Source organism: Coregonus lavaretus (genome assembly GCF_964263955.1).
Source record: "Coregonus lavaretus genome assembly, chromosome: 38".
Taxonomy (NCBI): Eukaryota; Metazoa; Chordata; class Actinopteri; order Salmoniformes; family Salmonidae; genus Coregonus; species Coregonus lavaretus.
The window spans coordinates 26,155,869-26,177,848 of NC_140025.1; the positions used below are offsets into that span (position 1 = coordinate 26,155,869).

General features: G+C 43.6%; 1 protein-coding gene across 1 annotated transcript in view; it reads right to left on the reverse strand.

Annotated features, from left to right (window-relative positions):
• Window positions 1-4,358: 4,358 nt before the first annotated feature.
• patl1 (PAT1 homolog 1, processing body mRNA decay factor) overlaps window positions 4,359-21,980 on the reverse strand; it is a 28,959-nt gene continuing 11,337 nt past the window's right edge. Inside the window, exons 7-18 of the mRNA XM_084155336.1 lie at window positions 21,682-21,768; window positions 18,557-18,780; window positions 18,200-18,344; window positions 17,154-17,271; window positions 16,756-16,853; window positions 9,810-9,869; window positions 7,585-7,730; window positions 6,231-6,390; window positions 5,928-6,053; window positions 5,633-5,724; window positions 5,151-5,300; window positions 4,359-4,686 (exon numbers count right to left, since the gene is read on the reverse strand). Coding sequence (XP_084011462.1) covers window positions 4,665-4,686; window positions 5,151-5,300; window positions 5,633-5,724; window positions 5,928-6,053; window positions 6,231-6,390; window positions 7,585-7,730; window positions 9,810-9,869; window positions 16,756-16,853; window positions 17,154-17,271; window positions 18,200-18,344; window positions 18,557-18,780; window positions 21,682-21,768 — 1,428 coding nt within the window. The 3' untranslated portion in view covers window positions 4,359-4,664. The remainder of the gene's footprint in view (window positions 4,687-5,150; window positions 5,301-5,632; window positions 5,725-5,927; window positions 6,054-6,230; window positions 6,391-7,584; window positions 7,731-9,809; window positions 9,870-16,755; window positions 16,854-17,153; window positions 17,272-18,199; window positions 18,345-18,556; window positions 18,781-21,681; window positions 21,769-21,980) is intronic.

The window sequence follows — 21,980 nt, forward strand, 5'->3', positions numbered from 1 at the left end:
TATAAAGTTGCGGCGTAACGAAAAACGTGTTGAAACAACTCATTTGGCCTAGCTTTTGTGTGTACACTAGTTACTAACGACGTCACAATGGTCGCGTCATATGTGAAGGAGTGTAGATGTCGAGTACATTGTAAGTGAATAAAGTATAATCTACATTAGCCTTGATAACATTGCTGTAGTATGCATTGAGTAACAAATTACATTTGCTGGTGGCTGCTGGCCGAGATCTGAAACAGCTTTAGTTTAGTGCTTGCCACGGACGCGTTGTGCAGTGAATGGAACAGAAAGGGACTGTTCTTTCGCATTGTCAATAGAGCAAGAATCACATGTTGTTTCATGAAACAAGCAAATTATGGTGCTAGCTGGCATTGTAGCTATATGAGCAGCCCCTTGCAACAGTGAGTCGATTACATTTCTGGTTGCGACAACCAATCATATCGCCGTCTGCAACCAAGAAGTAACCAAGATTTGCACTCACCAACCAATCCGAGACGCCAGTGCAACCAAGAAGTAACCAATAATTGACCAATGAGAACAGAGCTATAGAATTGTCCGGGACTAGAAGAGGAGCGTCTCTCCTCTCCGTTTCTATCATGAACATTTCATTCAACAGTAAAGTTTAAGACTTTCGTGGCTTATATTATCTTTTTCTGAAATCAGAAGTTTTGTTGTCTGCTGTTAAGATTAGTGCATTAGGCTACATCACGTTTGTACAGTTGGCTAACAACTTATTGTAGCTAGCTACAGTACTTACAGTAACAGTAGCTAGCTGTGTTTTGACAGGTTGTGAAAATAGTTTGTCCACATCATCATCAAAATAGTAGAATGTCAGCCCCAATATTTCCATACTTGGCTGATATCATAAAGTGTGATTTCATAGTAGGCCTATGTTTTGTCAAATCAAATCAAATGTATTTGTCACATACCGTGAAATGCTTACTTACAAGCCCTTAACCAAAAATGCAGTTTTAAGAAAGAGTTAAGAAAATATTTGCTAAATAAACTGAAGTAAAAAATAAAATAATGAAAAAATAAAAGTAACACAAAATAACAATAATGAGGCTATATACAGGGGTACCGGTACCGAGTCAATGTGTGGGGTACAGGTTAGTCGAGGTAATTTGTACATGTAGGTCACACCCAGCTAGCTAACGTTAGATACTTTGAAATTACTTAACAAACGTTTCTGTGGCTAGCTAGCAAGCTGTTGATATTGAATAAACATGCACTTGCTTTTGTGTGTGTGTGTTCTAATGTGCTGAGCAAGCTAAGATGTTAGGTAAAGGTTAGACGCCATTCATTTAATGTTCCATCTATACATCCAATCTGCTCACTGTTTAAAATTTTACATCTTATACTCATGATTACAAACTCCCCCCTTATTTCCATAGCAGACATGGTGCAGCCCATCTTCAAAAAGTTGTCAGATGGGAGCCTTGTCCTTTAAGACACCAGCTTCTACAGATGCACCATTGAGAGCATCCTGTCTGGCTGCATCAACGCCTGTAAAGGCAGCTGCACGGTCCCCCAGAAGATCTCCAAGGACTTAAGCCACGGCCTGTTCTCTCTGCTTCTATCGGGCAGACTGTAACGGAGCATCCACCACCAGGCCATAAGACTGTTGAAAAGCCCCAACCTGGGCTCAAATCAGGGACCCTCTGAACACATTGACAAGTTGTAACCCACAAAGCATCTTTACCTATCACTCCACAAAAGCCGCAGCCCTTGCACGCACGCACACTCACTCACTCATTCCCATAACTGCTGCTATTATTTATTACAATTTATTTGTACTGCTCACTTTATCTACTTGTTGACATAGCACATTTAATAGATACCGTTACTGCTAGTTTTACTCCTACTTTTGTACCTTTTAATATTTGTTTACCACTTGCCTTGTGTTTTTGGTGTTACTTTTATTTGTGATGTTTTTAAACTTCACTGCACTTTTGAGAGGTAGCCCAATAATGGACTAAAGGAGCCTAACGTTACTCCGTATAGTCCAAGGACTTTACATGTTCTGTTTAGTGGTGAATTGCCTTTGAAGCCAAAAGAGCCGAATACTTACTGTACACTTACCGTATTTTTTTAGTGACAACATGTTTGTTGCGTCCGTCTTCTGTTTACACACAGGTGTTAGGACACGCAGATAGCTTTTTAGCACAGGTAGTCTTCCGTCTGTTTTCCATAAACACGCTCTGTAACATGGAGATATGGTGGTGTGGGAACACAAACCATATAAAGGTGAGTATCATTTTTATAGGGTTTTAACCTTTTTTTTGTGGAAATTATTTCTCGCTGATATGAAAGATAAGTTTATGCTTCCAAAACCGCACAGCAAGCGATGCGTGTTAATGTTCAGTCCGAGCATCGGGGCTCTTAACCAAACTCCCCCGTACAGAAGACGCCTTCGTCCAATGACTCTTATGTGTAATGAAGTGGAACTGAGAGTCATGATGATCAACGGCTCAGCAGAAGCAAAGAGTTGGAATACAAACTAAATATACTGTGAGCTCCAAAAGTATTGGGATAGTGAAATGTTTTGTTGTTGTTTTGGCTCTGTACTCCAACAGACTGTCAGCTTTAATTTGAGGGTATTTTCATCCATATCGGGTGAAGCGTTTAGAAATTCCAGCACGTTTTGTAGATAGTCCCCCCCATTTCAGGGGAGCAAAAGTATTTGGACAAATTCTCTTATATGTATTAAAGTTGTCAAAAGTTTAGTATTTGGTCCCATATTCCTAGCACGCAATGATCACATCAAGCTTGTGACTCTACAAATTTGTTGGATGCATTTGCTGTTTGTTTTGGTTGTGTTTCAGATTATTTTCCGAGGATGATCGGAAGAAGCCCGATGCTTTTCTACTCTCAACACCAAAGACGTTGTAATTGTTCTGTGTTTTCACCGTAAGGAATAGAAAGCATAAAAAACAACAATTCAAAGCTAAATACAGCAGACATGTCAGGATTCGATACAGGGTCGGTGTCGGCGAGTATGTTCATTTTTTGGTAGAAAAGGATCCCCGAATACGCAACACTTGTTAATTCCTGGTGGCACTACCTCGACAATTGAGCGATAGCCTCAGCTGGCCATGAAACGAGCTTGGAACAGCGTCTTAGATATTTGTTAAAATACCATACGTGTCCCATAGTACTAAGAGCCCGGATAGCTCAGTCGGTAGAGCATCAGACTTTTAATCTGAGGGTCCAGGGTTCAAGTCCCTGTTCGGGCGATGCTTTTTAAAAAAAAATTCTGCTAAATGTTGCTAGGCATAAAATACGTTTAATTAGCTAGCTAGGTGGCTAAACGATAATTTTACACTCACATGCACATTGATGACCCCGCCTGAATTGCATTTTTGTGTTTACACTAATACGTCGTATTCGGAAGGTCCGTTTTTGTATTTATTAGTTTGAAAGACCTCCAAATTGTAATTATGTAATAGAGTCTATAAGAAATACAGAATATGAGTCTACTTTGACTGGAATATCACTTTCGGGGCAGTCCGGTGAACTTTTCTAGATGTGGGGCTCATTTGTTAAATAAAATAAAAATAAATAAAATGTGGCCATTTCCCAAACATGCCGCTAGGAGGAGACATTGACCATGTACTGTTTGTCTTTATGGGCTAACATAGGCCCCTTTTCAGCACACGACACACAGACGCGCGCGACTTCTGCCTGCATAAAGAAAGCCATCGCCATCTGCGCCCATTCAACATAGCCTAGATTTTCGTTATTACTTCTAAACAAAATTACTTTCTTGGGTTCTCATAGGCTTACAATGTTGTTTTGATTATTGTTTTAACAGTCTCTAAGGTTATATTTTGGATGCAGCAGTTGTTAGCTAGAATGATACCGCGCATTTACATAGGCTGTAGCAAAAGTTAGCCAAAGAGACATTTTACTGGTTGAAGTGTTTAAGTATAATGCAGTTGATTTGCAATGATGACACACATATTAAATCCAATTACAATCCACTCATAGGCAACATGTAAATGCCACCAACTTGCACTCGTTGCCCTAGTGCAGCAATGTTTGCAAACACAGAAAGGGGCCTATGGGTATCATATTTCCAGCTTCTCTGATGCAACAGTATGACTATTTATGGGAATCCTGCAACACAATCTCATCGAGCATGTGTAAGTGACAGGCAAGGTTATTGAATGATAAATGAATGATTCTAACAATATAATATATGCAATTCAGCATATCCTTCTATTCAAAGCTATTTATAGTAGAGTGAGTGCATACACTTTCATGTGCCCTTTGCAGGAACCCTGGCGTTGGTAGCGCCACCTTGTTGGTTGCAAGTGTTTAACAAATGAGATGAAGAGTGAACAATCCAGCACAAACAATTGTATACAATAGAAATACTTTTAATTTGATGTTTTATCACAGGCATCAACGTTAACAAGATAATAAAAAAAGCTGATTTTATTTTCTCTCCGTTCATAGCTCTCTCGCTCACTCACACACGCATACACACCTAATGGACACAAAGAAAAAACTGACAAGAGATTCTGCTGGATTAAAATCATTATCAACCCTAGTAGACATCCTACTCTCTTCTGTGCACACACGTACAAGAGTGCACCCACACACAAAGACATACGCTTACACATACGCTTCAACTGGGGTTTTCTTGATGTCTGGAGTCACTTCTACCTGGACAATGCAGAGATCCTGAGAAAGAGAGAAGGACGGAGGGGTTATTGTGAGAAAGTAGATAGGGGAGTGCGTGTCCTAATTCCAATTCATCCCATTCTACATTTCACATTTTAGTAATTTCGCAGACGCTCTTATTCCGAGCGATTTAACTTGCTCAATGGCACAGACAGATTTTTCACCCAGTCGGCTTAGGAATTCGAAGCAGGTACCTTTAGGTTACTGGCCCAACGCTCTTAACCGCTAGGCTAACTGCCGCCCTCAGTCTCCCTGAAGTGACCACAGAGTGGAAATTCCACCTCTGACTGGGACGTGAACTCACAACCCTCAGCACCTTAACACAATGTACTGAAGAAGCGCCAAGGCATTGTGCATGTGAACTTGTTTACCCCCCATGCTTTTCAAATAATTAAAAGGGGAGTGAGGAAGAGCACACTTCAGGGAGAATTGAAATTGGGCTAAGGATGCGTGAGACTACTCACTGTAACTTCTCCTGCAGCAGCTCCAGCCTCTGTCGGTCTACGTAGCGCGAGAAGAGAGAGAGCAGGTTGGGAGGGGTGAAGAGAGGAGGGGACAGGGACGAGGGGGGCACATTGAGCAGCTCCCTGGTCACAGAGAACACCAACTCCGTCCTGGGAGAGAGAAGAGAGAGAGGGAAAGCAAAAGCAAAAGGACACAGACAAGGTGGAGAGAGAATTAGTACCCAATAAACAAACCTTTGTGTTTTCAACATCAAAAAGAGATGTATAGGTTTCTAGTTGCTGTGTGTGTTTCCAAAACCTGCCGCTAGGTGGAGACATCGACCATGCATCGTTAGCTATTACTGGCACCTTATTTTTAGCTTTTCTGACAGAACAATACTAGCCAATATTGATAAATGTAAAATCTAACAGTCATTCTAAATTTAGCCAATCACCAAACACACACACCGGTTTCTGACTAGTAAAAGGAGGGCTGTGCTCACCATCGATTGTCATCCATGAGTTGACAGTTGGGGTCGGAGCTCTGCATTCTCTCTCCTTCACTCAGGATCAGGTAAAGCAGCGTCACACCAAACTGGGAGGATGGAGAGAGAGGAGAAAAGGAGAGATGGAGTCAGTAAAAGTGAGTGCACTGACTTCATAACATCAATGCCATCATGGCCTTATTTATAGTAATTGAACCTTAACCATTATCACTGCTGGACAGAGAAAGGTAAGGTGCACTATTTTGCATCATTCTAACAACAGACAGGTTGTATAGTGGGTCAGTGCATGTACCTTATTTTGCAACACTTTGGACAGTTGACCCTCGCTGCCTTGCAGCTCCTGCAGCAAGTCTGTGAGGACGGCGCTAGATAGGGATGAGATCACCACGGCAATGGGCTCCACCAACCAGCACAGCACCTGGGGGAGGGGAGAAGCAATTATAGACCACTTACGAGCATTATATACATCTATGTAGGTGAGTCTGTATGTATGTATGTGTGTGTGTGTGCGCGTCTCTTTGTGGCCTTGAGCATCTCATTGAGAACATTATGCTCTGCAATAAAGACACGACGCTAACCGTGCCTCTATCTATACCTGGTCCTGTTTGTCTTTCTTTGCCAGGGCGGGCAGGTTCCGGGCAATCCCCATGACAACGGTGGCGGCCTGCAGCGGAGGCAGGAAAGGGATGAGCCTGGAGATGAGGCGCTTTCCCTTCCGCACCGACATGATCAACAGACACTGCTCGTCACTCACTCTGCAGGATGGGGGGACAGATGGAGGAGAAGAGGAGAGTGAGTGTGGTGAATATTAGTGATGGGGGAAGCAAAGCTTTTCGGGACAACTAGGGTTTCTGCCAAATAGTTGACTACTTGAAACTTTTAACAGTGAACATTGGTGACTGCTGGTTCGTAGAGCTGCAGGGTTTGGGGGTCATGTTCTCACCCCCTCCTCTCCTCCCTCCCCCTAATTCCAAATCGTTCCCTAGCCTCTTCACCCTAGGCACTCATGTAGATCTGAAAGGATTGGATCGGTATAAGCAATAGACATTTCTTACACCTATCATAACCCTTCAGATCTACACAAGTGTCTAGGGAGGAGGAACTAGGGGTCGATTTAGAATTCAGGGACCCACGTTCCCCTCCTCTCCCTCCCTCCATCTCCTTCCTCACCCAGGCTACGACGTTAACGATGGCCCGCTGCCCCGGGGCCAGTAAAAATGTGTCGGGCCAGTGGATCTCGTCAGTCACTGGCACGTTGGGCCAGTAACTTCTCAGCGCATTTTTGCGTTCCAGTTCAACATTTACCTGCTCTGTCGCAGTCTACCATTGAAAACTACAAGCAAAATAATTGGCCGTTCATTCAAGGACCACCACACTCCCGCAAGTCACAACCGCTCAAGCAGAATATGAGTTGATACCTTCACACAGCACACGCAAGCTGACCAGAGCAAAAATACGTGTATTTATTTTAAGGGAAGTGATATGCAAAAGTAAACCTTCAATAGTGAACCTACTGCTGGCTACTGTTGATAGACTGCTAAAAGAAAGCTACAAAAAGATGCCTAGCATTCATCTTGACTAGCCTACTGGAGCCAGATCAATATCTATTTTCTGGAACTCAATAGTCTTAAAAGGGCAGCGTCCTATTTTGAGATGTAAAAAAAATAATAATCTCAAAATGACTTTAGAAACAACAATTATTGCAACTAATACAATGTAATGATTTACATTGCCTAAATTATATTACACAGCTTTTTCACACCATAATAACAATATTACAAGATGCATATAGTGAGAAAGCATGCCAACCTATAGGCCCTGCATGACCTTAATGCATTTTAACTACCCCATGTCCGGGCCAGTAGAAATTCTGTTCAAGCCAGTAGGTTTTTGGCCAAATGGCCCGACCGGGACAGTGACAAAAAAAGTGAATGTTGGTCCCTGCTCACCTGTCGTCCCACTCCTTCTCCTTGAGGGAGCTGTAGAGCTGCAGGGTGTGGGTTTTGTGCCGCTCCAGCAGGGCCTCTCTTTGCTCCTCCGGCGTCTGCATGAAGCGCTTCTCAAAGTCCTGCACCTCCAGCAGCAGACTGTACATCTGATGGCGAAAGAGAGAGGGGGGAGGGAGATAGTGTTAGGGTCCCCAGAGTGCCAAGCTCTCAAGAGTGCTACAAGAGTGTTTTAGGGGGATCCGTGGTAACATCAATAATAGTGCGGAGCTTCATAGAGAATATTATGAGTAGGTAGCAGTAACTAGTTACATATGTAAAATATATATGCAGTGGGGAAAAAAAGTATTTAGTCAGCCACCAATTGTGCAAGTTGTCCCACTTAAAAAGATGAGGCCTGTAATTTTCATCATAGGTACACGTCAACTATGACAGACAAAATGAGCATTTTTTTCCTCCAGAAAATCACATTGTAGGATTTTTAATGAATTTATTTGCAAATTATGGTGGAAAATAAGTATTTGGTCAATAACAAAAGTTTCTCAATACTTTGTTATATACCCTTTGTTGGCAATGACACAGGTCAAACGTTTTCTGTAAGTCTTCACAAGGTTTTCACACACTGTTGCTGGTATTTTGGCCCATTCCTCCATGCAGATATCCTCTAGAGCAGTGATGTTTTGGGGCTTTTGCTGGGCAACACGGACTTTCAACTCCCTCCAAAGATTTTCTATGGGGTTGAGATCTGGAGACTGGCTAGGCCACTCCAGGACCTTGAAATGCTTCTTACGAAGCCACTCCTTCGTTGCCCGGGCGGTGTGTTTGGGATCATTGTCATGCTGAAAGACCCAGCCACGTTTCATCTTCAATGCCCTTGCTGATGGAAGGAGGTTTTCACTCAAAATCTCACGATACATGGCCCCATTCATTCTTTCCTTTACACGGATCAGTCGTCCTGGTCCCTTTGCAGAAAAACAGCCCCAAAGCATGATGTTTCCACCCCCATGCTTCACAGTAGGTATGGTGTTCTTTGGATGCAACTCAGCATTCTTTGTCCTCCAAACACGACGAGTTGAGTTTTTACCAAAAAGTTCTATTTTGGTTTCATCTGACATTCTCCCAATCCTCTTCTGGATCATCCAAATGCACTCTAGCAAACTTCAGACGGGCCTGGACATGTACTGGCTTAAGCAGGGGGACACGTCTGGCACTGCAGGATTTGAGTCCCTGGCGGCGTAGTGTGTTACTGATGGTAGGCTTTGTTACTTTGGTCCCAGCTCTCTGCAGGTCATTCACTAGGTGTGGTTCTGGGATTTTTGCTCACCGTTCTTGTGATCATTTTGACCCCACGGGGTGAGATCTTGCGTGGAGCCCCAGATCGAGGGAGATTATCAGTGGTCTTGTATGTCTTCCATTTCCTAATAATTGCTCCCACAGTTGATTTCTTCAAACCAAGCTGCTTACCTATTGCAGATTCAGTCTTCCCAGCCTGGTGCAGGTCTACAATTTTGTTTCTGGTGTCCTTTGACAGCTCTTTGGTCTTGGCCATAGTGGAGTTTGGAGTGTGACTGTTTGAGGTTGTGGACAGGTGTCTTTTATACTGATAACAAGTTCAAACAGGTGCCATTAATACAGGTAACAAGTGGAGGACAGAGGAGCCTCTTAAAGAAGAAGTTACAGGTCTGTGAGAGCCAGAAATCTTGCTTGTTTGTAGGTGACCAAATACTTATTTTCCACCATAATTTGCAAATAAATTCATTAAAAATCCTACAATGAGATTTTCTGGATTTTTTTCCCTCAATTTGTCTGTCATAGTTGACGTGTACCTATGATGAAAATTACAGGCCTCTCTCATCTTTTTAAGTGGGAGAACTTCCACAATTGGTGGCTGACTAAATACCCCCCCCCCCCCCACTGTATATATATATATATATATAATAAATTAATAAAGATAGTTGCACACTATATATGCTCCCAATAATTGTATAGGCATCACCAACATTTAGGCACATAGTAACTGCTAGCTAGCTACACAAGAAGGATCTAACACAAGATGGTTACAAAGAGATAATGGAGTGTATACAGACATAATCAATGTTGGAGTGAGAGCACTGCAGAGTTCAAAACAGGCAGAGGACGTTCAAATCAAGGTAACATATAATCAACACAAACAATACAACCACAGAGCTGTAGAGACAACGAGTAAACCTCCCCTTCCTTCACTTTACCTTCTCCACAGTGTAGAGGATCTGCCGTCTCTTATTCCACACCTGTTTCTCTCTCTTCTCCTGCGTGGGACAGAGGGAGCGGTTAGAGGTGTAGAATAATGTACTACCGCAGTGTTTCCCAACAGGGGGTACGTGGGACTTTTTTTTTTTTTTTACGTGCAAAAAATACACTGCTCAAAAAATAAAGGGAACACTAAAATAACACATCCTAGATCTGAATTAATGAAATAATCTCATCTTCTTTACATAGTTGAATGTGCTGACAACAAAATCACCCAAAAATTATCAATGGAAATCAAATTTATCAACCCATGGAGGTCTGGATTTGGAGTCACTCAAAATTTAAGTTGAAAACCACACTACAGGCTGATCCAACTTTGATGTAATGTCCTTAAAACAAGTCAAAATGAGGCTCAGTAGTGTGTGTGGCCTCCACGTGCCTGTATGACCTCCCTACAACGCCTGGGCATGCTCCTGATGAGGTGGCGGATGGTCTCCTGAGGGATCTCCTCCCAGACCTGGACTAAAGCATCCAACTCCTGGACAGTCTGTGGTGCAATGTGGGATTGGTGGATGGAGCGAGACATGATGTCCCAGATGTGCTCAATTGGATTCAGGTCTGGGGAACGGGCGGGCCAGTCCATAGAATCAATGCCTTCCTCTTGCAGGAACTGCTGACACACTCCAGCCACATGAGGTCTAGCATTGTCTTGCATTAGGAGGAACCCAGGGCCAACCACACCAGCATATGGTCTCACAAGGGGTCTGAGGATCTCATCTCGGTACCTAATGGCAGTCAGGCTACCTCTGGCGAGCACATGGAGGGCTGTGCGGCCCCCCAAAGAAATGCCACCCCACGACTGACCCACCGCCAAACCGGTCATGCTGGAGGATGCTGCAGGCAGCAGAACGTTCTCCACGGCGTCTCCAGACTCTGTCACGTCTGTCACGTGCTCAGTGTGAACCTGCTTTCATCTGTGAAGAGCACAGGGCGCCAGTGGCGAATTTGCCAATCTTGGTGTTCTCTGGCAAATGCCAAACGTCCTGCACGGTGTTGGGCTGTAAGCACATCCCCCACCTGTGGACGTCGGGCCCTCATACCACCCTCATGGAGTCTGTTTCTGACCGTTTGAGCAGACACATGCACATTTGTGGCCTGCTGGAGGTCATTTTGCAGGGCTCTGCCAGTGCTCCTCCTGCTCCTCCTTGCACAAAGGCGGAGGTAGCAGTCCTGCTGCTGGGTTGTTGCCCTCCTACGGCCTCCTCCACGTCTCCTGATGTACTGGCCTGTCTCCTGGTAGCGCCTCCATGCTCTGGACACTACACTGACAGACACAGCAAACCTTCTTGCCACAGCTCGCATTGATGTGCCATCATGGATGAGCTGCACTACCTGAGCCACTTGTGTGGGTTGTAGACTCCGTCTCATAATACCACTAGAGTGAAAGCACCGCCAGCATTCAAAAGTGACCAAAACATCAGCCAGGAAGCATAGGAACTGAGAAGTGGTCTGTGGTCACCACCTGCAAAACCAGTCCTTTATTGGGGGTGTCTTGCTAATTGCCTATAATTTCCACCTGTTGTCTATTCCATTTGCACAGCAGCATGTGAAATGTATTGTCAATCAGTGTTGCTTCCTAAGTGGACAGTTTGATTTCACAGAAGTGTGATTGACTTGGAGTTATATTGTGTTGTTTAAGTGTTCCCTTTATTTTTTTGAGCAGTGTATATAAACTCAGCAAAAAAAGGAACGTCCCTTTTTCAGGACCCTGTCTTTCAAAGATAATTTGTAAAAATCCAAATAACTTCACAGATCTTCATTGTAAAGGGTTTAAACACTGTTTCCCATGCTTGTTCAATGAACTATAAACAATTAATGAACATGCACCTGTGGAACGGTCGTTAAGACACTAACAGCTTACAGACGGTCGGCAATTAAGGTCACAGTTATGAAAACTTAGGACACTAAAGAGGCCTTTCTACTGACTCTGAAAAACACCAAAAGAAAGATGCCCAGGGTCCCTGCTCATCTGCGTGAACGTGCCTTAGGCATGCTGCAAGGAGGCATGAGGACTGCAGATGTGGCCAGGGCAATAAATTGCAATGTCCGTACTGTGAGACGCCTAAGACAGCGCTACAGGGAGACAGCTGATCGCCCTCGCAGTGGCAGACCACGTGTAACAACACCTGCACAGGATCGGTACATCCGAACATCACACCTGCGGGACAGGTACAGGATGGCAACAACAACCAGGAACGCACAATCCCTCCATCAGTGCTCAGACTGTCCGCAATAGGCTGAGAGAGTCTGGACTGAGGGCTTGTAGGCCTGTTGTAAGGCAGGTCCTCACCAGACATCACCAGCAACAACGTTGCCTATGGGCACAAACCCACCGTCGCTGGACCAGACACGACTGGCAAAAAGTGCTCTTCACTGACGAGTCGCGGTTTTGTCTCACCAGGGGTGATGGTCGGATTCGCGTTTATCGTCAAAGGAATGAGCGTTACACCGAGGCCTGTACTCTGGAGCGGGATCGATTTGGAGGTGGAGGGTCCATCATGGTCTGGGGCGGTGTGTCACAGCATCATCGGACTGAGCTTGTTGTCATTGCAGGCAATCTCAACGCTGTGCATTTCAGGGAAGACGTCCTCCTCCCTCATGTGGTACCCTTCCTGCAGGCTCATCCAGACATGACCCTCCAGCATGACAATGCCACCAGCCATACTGCTCGTTCTGTGCGTGATTTCCTGCAAGATAGGAATGTCAGTGTTCTACCATGGCCAGCGAAGAGCCTGGATCTCAATCCCATTGAGCATGTCTGGGCCCTGTTGGATCGGAGGGTGAAGGCTATGGCCATTCCCCCCAGAAATGTCCGGGAACTTGCAGGTGCCTTGGTGGAAGAGTGGGGTAACATCTCACAGCAAGAACTGGCAAATCTAGTGCAGTCCATGAGGAGATGCACTGCAGTACTTAATGCAGCTGGTGGCTACACCAGATACTGTCTGTTACTTTAGATTTTGACCCCCCCTTTGTTCAGGGACCAATTACTCAATTTCTGTTAGTCACATGTCTGTGGACCTTGTTCAGTTTATGTCTCAGTTGTTGAATCTTATGTTCATACAAATATTTACACATGTTACGTTTGCTGAAAATAAACAGTTGACAGTGAGGAGGTTTCTTTTTTTGCTGAGTATGTATATATATATATATATATATATATATACACACACACACACATACAGTGAGGGAAAAAAGTATTTGATCCCCTGCTGACTTTGCACGTTTGCCCACTGACAAAGAAATTATCAGTCTATAATTTTAATGGTAGGTTTATTTGAACAGTGAGAGACAGAATAACAACAAAAAAATCCAGAAAAATTAATGTCAAAAATGTTATAAATTGATTTGCATTATAATGAGGGAAATAAGTATTTGACCCCCTCTCAATCAGAAAGATTTCTGGCTCCCAGGTGTCTTTTATACAGGTAACGAGCTGAGATTAGGAGCACACTCTTAAAGGGAGTGCTCCTAATCTCAGCTTGTTACCTGTATAAAAGACACCTGTCCACAGAAGCAATCAATCAATCACAAAATCGAGCTCTTTGGCATCAACTCAACTCGCCGTGTTTGGAGGAGGAGGAATGCTGCCTATGACCCCAAGAACACCTTCCCCACCGTCAAACATGGAGGTGGAAACATTATGCTTTGGGGGTGTTTTTCTGCTAAGGAGACAGGACAACTTCACCGCATCAAAGGGACGATGGACGGGACCATGTACCATCAAATCTTGGGTGAGAACCTCCTTCCCTCAGCCAGGGCATTGAAAATGGGTCGTGGATGGGTATTCCAGCATGACAATGACCCAAAACACACGGCCAAGGCAACAAAGGAGTGGCTCAAGAAGAAGCACATTAAGGTCCTGGAGTGGCCTAGCCAGTCTCCAGACCTTAATCCCATAGAAAATCTGTGGAGGGAGCTGAAGGTTCGAGTTGCCAAACGTCAGCCTCGAAACCTTAATGACTTGGAGAAGATCTGCAAAGAGGAGTGGAACAAAATCCCTCCTGAGATGTGTGCAAACCTGGTGGCCAACTACAAGAAACGTCTGACCTTTGTGATTGCCAAAAAGGGTTCTGCCACCAAGTACTAAGTCATGTTTTGCAGAGGGGTCAAATACTTATTTCCCTCATTAAAATGCAAATCAATTTATAACATTTTTCACATGCGTTTTTCTGGATTTAATTTGTTGTTATTCTGTTTCTCACTGTTCAAATAAACCTACCATTAAAATTATAGACTGATCATGTCTTTGTCAGTGGACAAACGTACAAAATCAGCAGGGGATCAAATACTTTTTCCCCCTCACTGTATGTATGTATGTATGTATGTATGTATGTATGTATGTATGTATGTATGTATGTATGTATGTATGTATGTATGTATGTATGTATGTATGTATGTATGTATGTACACATACATACATACACATTTTTATGTTCAAGTTAATTCAATCTTAATAGACAGGAAAACATTTACTGAGGTCACTGGTATGAAATCTCTAGTTTATATCTATAGTCCTACTCTTTTTTACTTTCATTTCAGTGCGCATTGCTGGGTCTCCCTGGCCTCTAGCCTCCTGTTGATCCTCTGCTCATGCCAAGTGCACGTGATCCTCTGCTCCACACTAGTGGCTCACCATTTCAGCTAACAGATAGCTTTGAGTAGAAACTAGCTATGGATCAATGGCTGAAACGCACAGTTTCAAGCAGCAGTAGCAGCACTAGCTCAAGTCAAAATAACGTAAATTTCATGAATAGTATCTTCAGTTTCACCTCCTGTTTCCATAGAAAGCGGTCAGAATTTAAGGGAAGTCAAGATAAATTAAAGAAACAACTTGTGTCAACCAAAGCATTGGAGAGGCTTCATATGCTATTTCGCTACTTGTGGCCACGTCAAAAAAGCCATTCATTATATCTGAGGAGTTAATTCTACCTGCTGCTGTTATCCTCACTGAAACTATGATTGATAAGACAGCAGCTGATGCACTGAAGACTGTACCATTGTCAGATAACATGGTATGCTGTAAAATCGATGACATGGGCATTGATATTGTTGATCAAGTGGTGGGAAAGTTAAATTCCAGTTATTTGAGCTGCAGTTGGACGAATGGACGGATGTCAGTGGGGAAGCCCAGTTGATTGCGTTTGTACGATACAGAGACATTTCGGAAATTAATGAGCACATTCTGTTCTGTGAGAAGCTAACGGGGAGAACTATAGGTGATGAAGTGTTTCACGTTATTGACAGCTTTTTCTCAGGACACAATCTGGATTGGAAATCCTGTGTTCATGGATGGTGCGGCATCAATGACTGGGAGAGTGGAAGTATTAATTGCCCACAAAGAAAGTAAACCCGGACATTGAATGGAATCACTATCATTCACAGGGAGGCATTGGCCAGCAAGAGAATGAGTCTTGAGTTACATTATGTTTTTAAAAATGCAGTAAAAGTGATTAACTTTATCCAGTCCAGTCCTCCGAATCACCGACTGTTTGAAAGGCTCTGTGATGACAGTGGGACTGAGCACCAACAGCTACTGCTTCACACCAACATCCATTGGCTATCCAGAGGGAAAACGCTACAGAGGCTTTTTGAGCTGCGGGGCCAAAGTAAGTGATTTGTCTGAGCACTCGCACCCCCTTGTGCCCGTGTTCGAGGGCACAGACTGGGTAGCCCGCTTTGCTGATGTGTTCAGCAAACCGAACAACCTGAATCTAACACTGCAAGGCAAAGACACACACATGCTAAACATGTATGACAAAGTGTGTGGATTCATAAAGAAGATCAAACTCTGGGAGAGTAAAGGTGAAGATGGGGATATAAGTTGTTTCCAGCAGCTTGACACCTACCTTTCTACAGGTGATATTGATAGAGCTTCTATGGTGCAAATAGTAAGCTCACATTTATCCAAACTAAGTTCAACTCCCTTACATTGAAAAAAAGTCTGCTAAACTTGACTGGGTGAGTAATCCTTTCATGACTGACAGTACCAACAACAGTCCTACCAGACTGCAAACAAATATTCTGTATGTGTCCTCAGATCGTGGCCTGAAGAGGAGGTACTCAGAGAAAAGAGTGTCACAGTTCTGGTGTAATGTGGAGAAGGAATATCCTGATTTGGGGAAACATACACCAAATGAACTGCTGCCATTTTAATCTACATCCATGACCCTAATCAAGACCCTGCACAAGAACATACTCGACTTGGAGAAAAGCCTGATCACTGCTGTTGCCACACAGCCCCCAAGACTGACAAAGCTAATAAGTGAGAGACAGAGTAAAGTTTCTCATTGATTGGAGAGTCCTCGTGCCATACACAAGTCTATAAATATGGGTTACATGTATTGGGAGTAAGTGTATAAAATGTGATCTTTGTTTGTATAATTTGTATGAAGAAATCCTATAAAAAAGATTAAACTGATGTTAGGAGTACATTAGTAATATTATAGTAATACATTATCATTCAGTTAAATGACAGACAAATAATATTGATATTAAACCTAATTTAGTCAAATTTACACTTAATCTAGGAATCACGCCGGTCGCACACGCATGAGGGGGTACTTCAGTCAGGTCAAAGTGTTTTAGGGGTACAGTACCCAAAAAAGGTTGGGAACCACTGTACTATAGTACCCATAATAACGGTTTTATTTCAGTAGATAAATTCCTGAAAATAACTCATGTTGTCCTGTCACCATATCAATACAGGAAGGATAGACCAAAACAACTGACAGTAACATCTGGAGTAGCGAGACAAAACAATATAACAAGAATACAAAGCGTGATAAGGAACAGGGAACATACGTCAGAGACAAAACAGGAGATAGAATGGCAGAACTCATGAGACACAGGAGTTTTGAGAGATTGTGGTGTGTGTGTAGCAAGTACCTCGTCATCAGTGCGACTGGTCACCACCGTGTCGATCATCTTCCTGGGGTTGTTGACGCTGGACACAGTCAGCTTACCCAGCGAGCCTGCAAACTGCACTGTGGGGGTAAAACGATACACACGTATGTTACAGATACATCCTCAAAAACACACAAAGGTGATGTGATGATTATTCATTTAAATCAGACCTGGGTTAAAATAGCATTGTTTTCTTTCTAATACTTGATTGAGCTTGCCTGGTGCAAAGGAACCAATGCAATAGTCCCAAAAGTGCAAACCCTGACCATGTGGCACACCAGGGAACAAATCATATTTGAACTCAGGTATGGATTTCATAACTGATTATGTATCATAATCATCCTAGTTTTGTAATAATCATTAATGTGACAGTGTGTTACCTGGTCTGTAGATGTGTTCCAGCTTGGCCACCTGGGGGGTGATGAGTTTGGTGGTGTGCTCCTTCCTCACGCCGTCTCTGTCTCTCTCCTGCCTCTTCTCCATCTTCTCAAAGTAATTCTGCCGGGCAACACAAAATAAGCATCCATTTATTTAAACATTTAATGCACCATAAACAGGGACAACTACTAAAAAAAAGTGACCTAATCATAGAAAGCCGATAAAAATGTATAAGGATAATCCATACTAAAATGTTATTAACACTCAATTAAAATGTGGAAATCTGACCACAAAGGCCAGCGAGACCTATTGGTCCCTAGAAGGAGGTGAACAGGGATTAGACTGAGGTAGACAGCCAAGTGGAACTAATAAAGAATCTGAATGACAGGATTGGAACAGTTGTTCCCTGGAGTACATCCTGATCTCGTTTATGACATGCTCCCTCCTTCTCCCATTCTAGATTGGTCCGTCTAGGCTGGTAACGATCAGATAGAAATACAATATGTAGAACCAACATGCGTTTCTGTCAATGTAAGGACTTGTGTCAGCTCTATAAATTACATTTCTATTTAACCCCATTCTAGGTTGTTAAGTAGGACAGAAGATGGAACGATCAGATAGAAACAGATTGTGTAGAGTGGACATGCATCTCTGCAAGAGGTTGCGTCAGGTTTATATCTGCCTTGTTCAGAACGTCACGCCCTCCTGAACACAACCCTGCACTGACCTGTGTCATGTTCATTTGGGAACACCGTAGCAAAACATTTTTGCAGCGGAAAATGACAACAAGCATTTATTGGACCAAGTCCAGGTAGTCATTCCCCGTTTCAATCCATTTTCTTCCGTTGGTGCCTAGTGAATACAACCCGGGGTCATGTTCATTAAGGCACACAGAAGGAAAAAAACATTTTAAAGATTTTGCACCAGAAAATGGAAACAGGCGTTTCTTATTGGACCAGGTACTCGCTCCCTGTTTCAGTCCATTTTGTTCCATTTGGTACCTAATGAACATGGCCGTGACTTTTTCCATTGACTTGGCTGTACTGACCTGGTAGTAGTAGTCATCCAGGTAGGGATCAGTGCTCTGCAGCTGCATCATCTGGATCTTGGCCACCCACTCCTTCTCCCTCTGGGTCATCAAGTTACTGTAGGGGTCCCTGCTCCGCCAGTCCCCCACACGCCCGCCACGCTCACTGGGGGGAGAGAGAAGATAGGGGAGGCAAAGTGAGAAAGAGGTTCCACAGCTGCTTCAGATGCAGGTTAGCTGAACGTAATGCATTAGCAATTCAAGGAAATCCGTAAGGCAGTTTATGGCAACAGCACTGTGGATGGATATGGAGGAGACATGCGGATGCTGGGACAACTCAAATTATTTACACACACACACACACTTCAGTCTACATACCCTCCTCTACTCTGCATCCTCTGGGTAAGCATGCGGCGGTGCTGGGGGTGCAGGTGTGTGGTGTTGTGCCGGATGATGGGACAGGGGACGTGGTTGTGGTTGGGAGGGGGCCCGCCGGGGTGGGGACCCATCCTGTGGGGAGGGGGCTGGCCGAAGAAGGGCCTGAAGCCTCCGCCGCCAGGCAGCAACGGGGGACCCTGACAGCCCCTGGGGAAGCCCGCAACCTGAGAGAGGGGGAAAGAGAAAGAAGGAAAGAAAAAATATATAGATATTTTAGAGGAAAGGAAGTGAGGCTGGCATTGAATGTGTTTCGTGGAAATTCACCACTAAGGACTCAAACTCAATGTAAATGAATCAATCTTTATTATCACGGCCGGAGAGGTTAACAAAATGTTCCCTTTCAGTCCTTATATACTTCTAAACAAACAAGTCATATAAGCATGATTTACATTATTCATTATTCACGTTGGTTCCTGCATGTGACTGACGTGGCTTCTTCTCTCAAAGCTGGGACCTTGAAACTGAGATACTCCTTTTTATTCGCGGAGCAATGTTATGGGCGTACTGCCAATTGGTCTGAGGAGGCGGTCACAGTCACCTGCACGAACCAAGATGCTGTGTACAATTCAAGGCTCTCTTCAGACAATACATTTTTCCCTCATGTGTTTATGCAAACACCCGTTTCACATACCGGTATGTATAGAAGTTCATTGATATGTTGTACATGTGAATAATTTTTGTTCATAGGGAGTATGCATGGGGTGTATTCCCTACGCACCAAACGGAAGCAAAAGGTCTGGACAGGGAGGGACTAAATTACCTTATTATAGAAACGCTAATTTCCGTTGCAACACTTTTTTCTACGGTGTGCACTTATGAATTAATACACCCCAGGTGGCCTAATTTGTGAGTGAGACGGCTCAAGGTGAGTGCATTCAGGTGTACAGATGAGAACACAGGTGAGTGTTTAGTCCAGATGTTGAGTCCAGTGGCGATTTTAGCATGTAAATCTTGGTGGGGCAAACTCCTCCCCCCAAAATGTTATGCATGCCAGCACAGCCACTACACAACACTAAACATTACATTAATTGGACTATGACGGTGACAAACGGTGCCAACAAACTGTTAGGGCCTACGTAAAGCTGTCCCAACACCTTACCACTGTTGCACCTGGCTATCAGCGGAGCCTTGTATGGCAGCGAAACAGTTCATTCAGCCTCATTTACTGCCTTAAAAAAAATAGAACATTGCTTATATGGCTGACTTGCTTAAACAAATGTGGTTTCTACTGACAATTGAAATGTACAAACTATGGCATAAGGGGCCGCCGAGCGGATAAGAGGCAATCCATAATTTCGATTAAGACATTAATGAGCGAGCTAGGATGGACGTAGTCAATATAACTATTTGTTCAGCACTTTTGAAATGTACAGCGACAGAATTCAGAACACGGGCCATTCTTACAGTATTCTCTCTGTACACCAAGTCAGAACCATAGGATAAATAAAGGGGCCATATAAGCAGACAATGAAAGCTCTTACAATATTCAATGATGACATTTCTCTAAAACAGGCTATAGGCTACATGTGCACCACCAAGTCAGAACAGTAGGCTAAATAATATGGGAAAAGGGACCAAATTATTAGGGTGAGTCACATGGGCTACTAACAGCTTACTACACAACATACACTTAGTTTTACTTTCTTAGCTTAGTGGTTAAGAGCGTTGTGCCAGTATCCGAAAGGTCACTGGTTCTAATCCCCGAGCCGACTAGGTGAAAAATCTGTTGATGTGCCCTTAAGCAAGGCATAACCCCAATTGCTCATGTTAGTCGCTCTGGATAAGAGCGTCTGCTAAATGACGTAAATGTAAATGTTAGCTACAGTATACATTTCTTCCTGGCATTTTAGATAATTTATGCAGTAGCATACAATACATTTTTGGACTCACCTTGTTGTGCTGTGCTCACTTGAACAGGAAGGTGCGCGGCGGTCCTTCGTGGACAAATTTTGTCATCAAACTTGGTCATCAAAGTCCGGCATTCTCTGGATTTATGGTGCTTTCAAGACAACTGGGAACTTGGAAAAAAACAGGGTTGATCTTCAGGTCGGAGCTCTAGAAAGAGGCCAGAGTTCCTGACTTGAAATTCCGAGTTGGATCACTGTTCAAAACATATTTTCCCAGTTGGAGCTCGTTTTTCCCCCCCAAGTTCCCAGTTGTCTTGAACTCACTGAAGTCTGAGATTTCCCAGGTACGAATTTCCAGTTGTTTTGAAAGCGGCAGAAGTCATGCTGGATTGACAGCATGGCCAATGTTGAATGTATATCCTTTTAAGCTTGGAAAAGAGACCCTTTAACACAGACTTGGACCACACATCCACTCCACTGAATAGCAGGCTAGTGATTGCTTTGCAATGCTTGCAGTTAGCCACTGATTCCTTCCAAACCACTCATTGTTGAATTTGCGATTTCCAACTTGTTGTGGAATGTTTATGTCCAATGGCCGATGAGCACCGATACGTTTTATTTATAATTTGTCTTCATATGACAAGGATTGAAAAGGATTTGCCAGTAGATTTGACTTAATTCATGATGATGACTGCTAGCCTGCTAGCTAAGATTGTGAAAGTATGATGTTGACATGATCAGTCCAACCAAAGCTACTGTAGATATAACGTGATTTGACGTCATTTTATCTGTGGCCAATGACTTTGAGCCTTCTTGGATGGGCACTTCTAACGTAGCTCTATAGCAGCACCCAAGGGGCTTGAATTTTCGAGCTCTCCCCGTAGATTTTGCGGTGACGTAGTGTCCCCATCAGAGACAGAACACTGAGCCAATCATAGTGCAACTAGAGAACATTACCAAACCCTACGCGCCTTATTTTCCGCTGGCTGCCCCACCACCACCACCACAGAAAGCACTGCATTTTGGAGCTGCCTTACTCAAGAAAGCAAAAAAGAGACCATGTTTGTATGCGGCTTTATTAACTCAATTATATATATCTTTTTTTACATTGTTTGCAAACTGATATGTGACATGTACTAATTGAATGCCAAAATAACATGCTAAACAGGCTCTGCCCCACCTGCCCTTAATGACGGGTCACCACTGGTTGAGTCTCACCTGAGAGTTGAGCATCTGGGCGCGTTGGATCTGGGACAGAACGGGACCCACTCCAGCCGGGAACGGAGGACGACACAGAGGAGAGTTCTAACACAGACAGAGAGAGAACCAACTCAGAACCCTACAGAACCAACACTGACCTGGAACGTGCATCTGCAGTGAGCAAGAGAGAGTCCATCCATGAGCCAAGCTAGCTGCTATGGAATAATATTTATTTTGTATTTTTTTTTATAATTTTTTTACCCTCACGGAAGTAAGTGACCATGAAAAGTCAACACTCAGTTGACAATTGGTGAAAA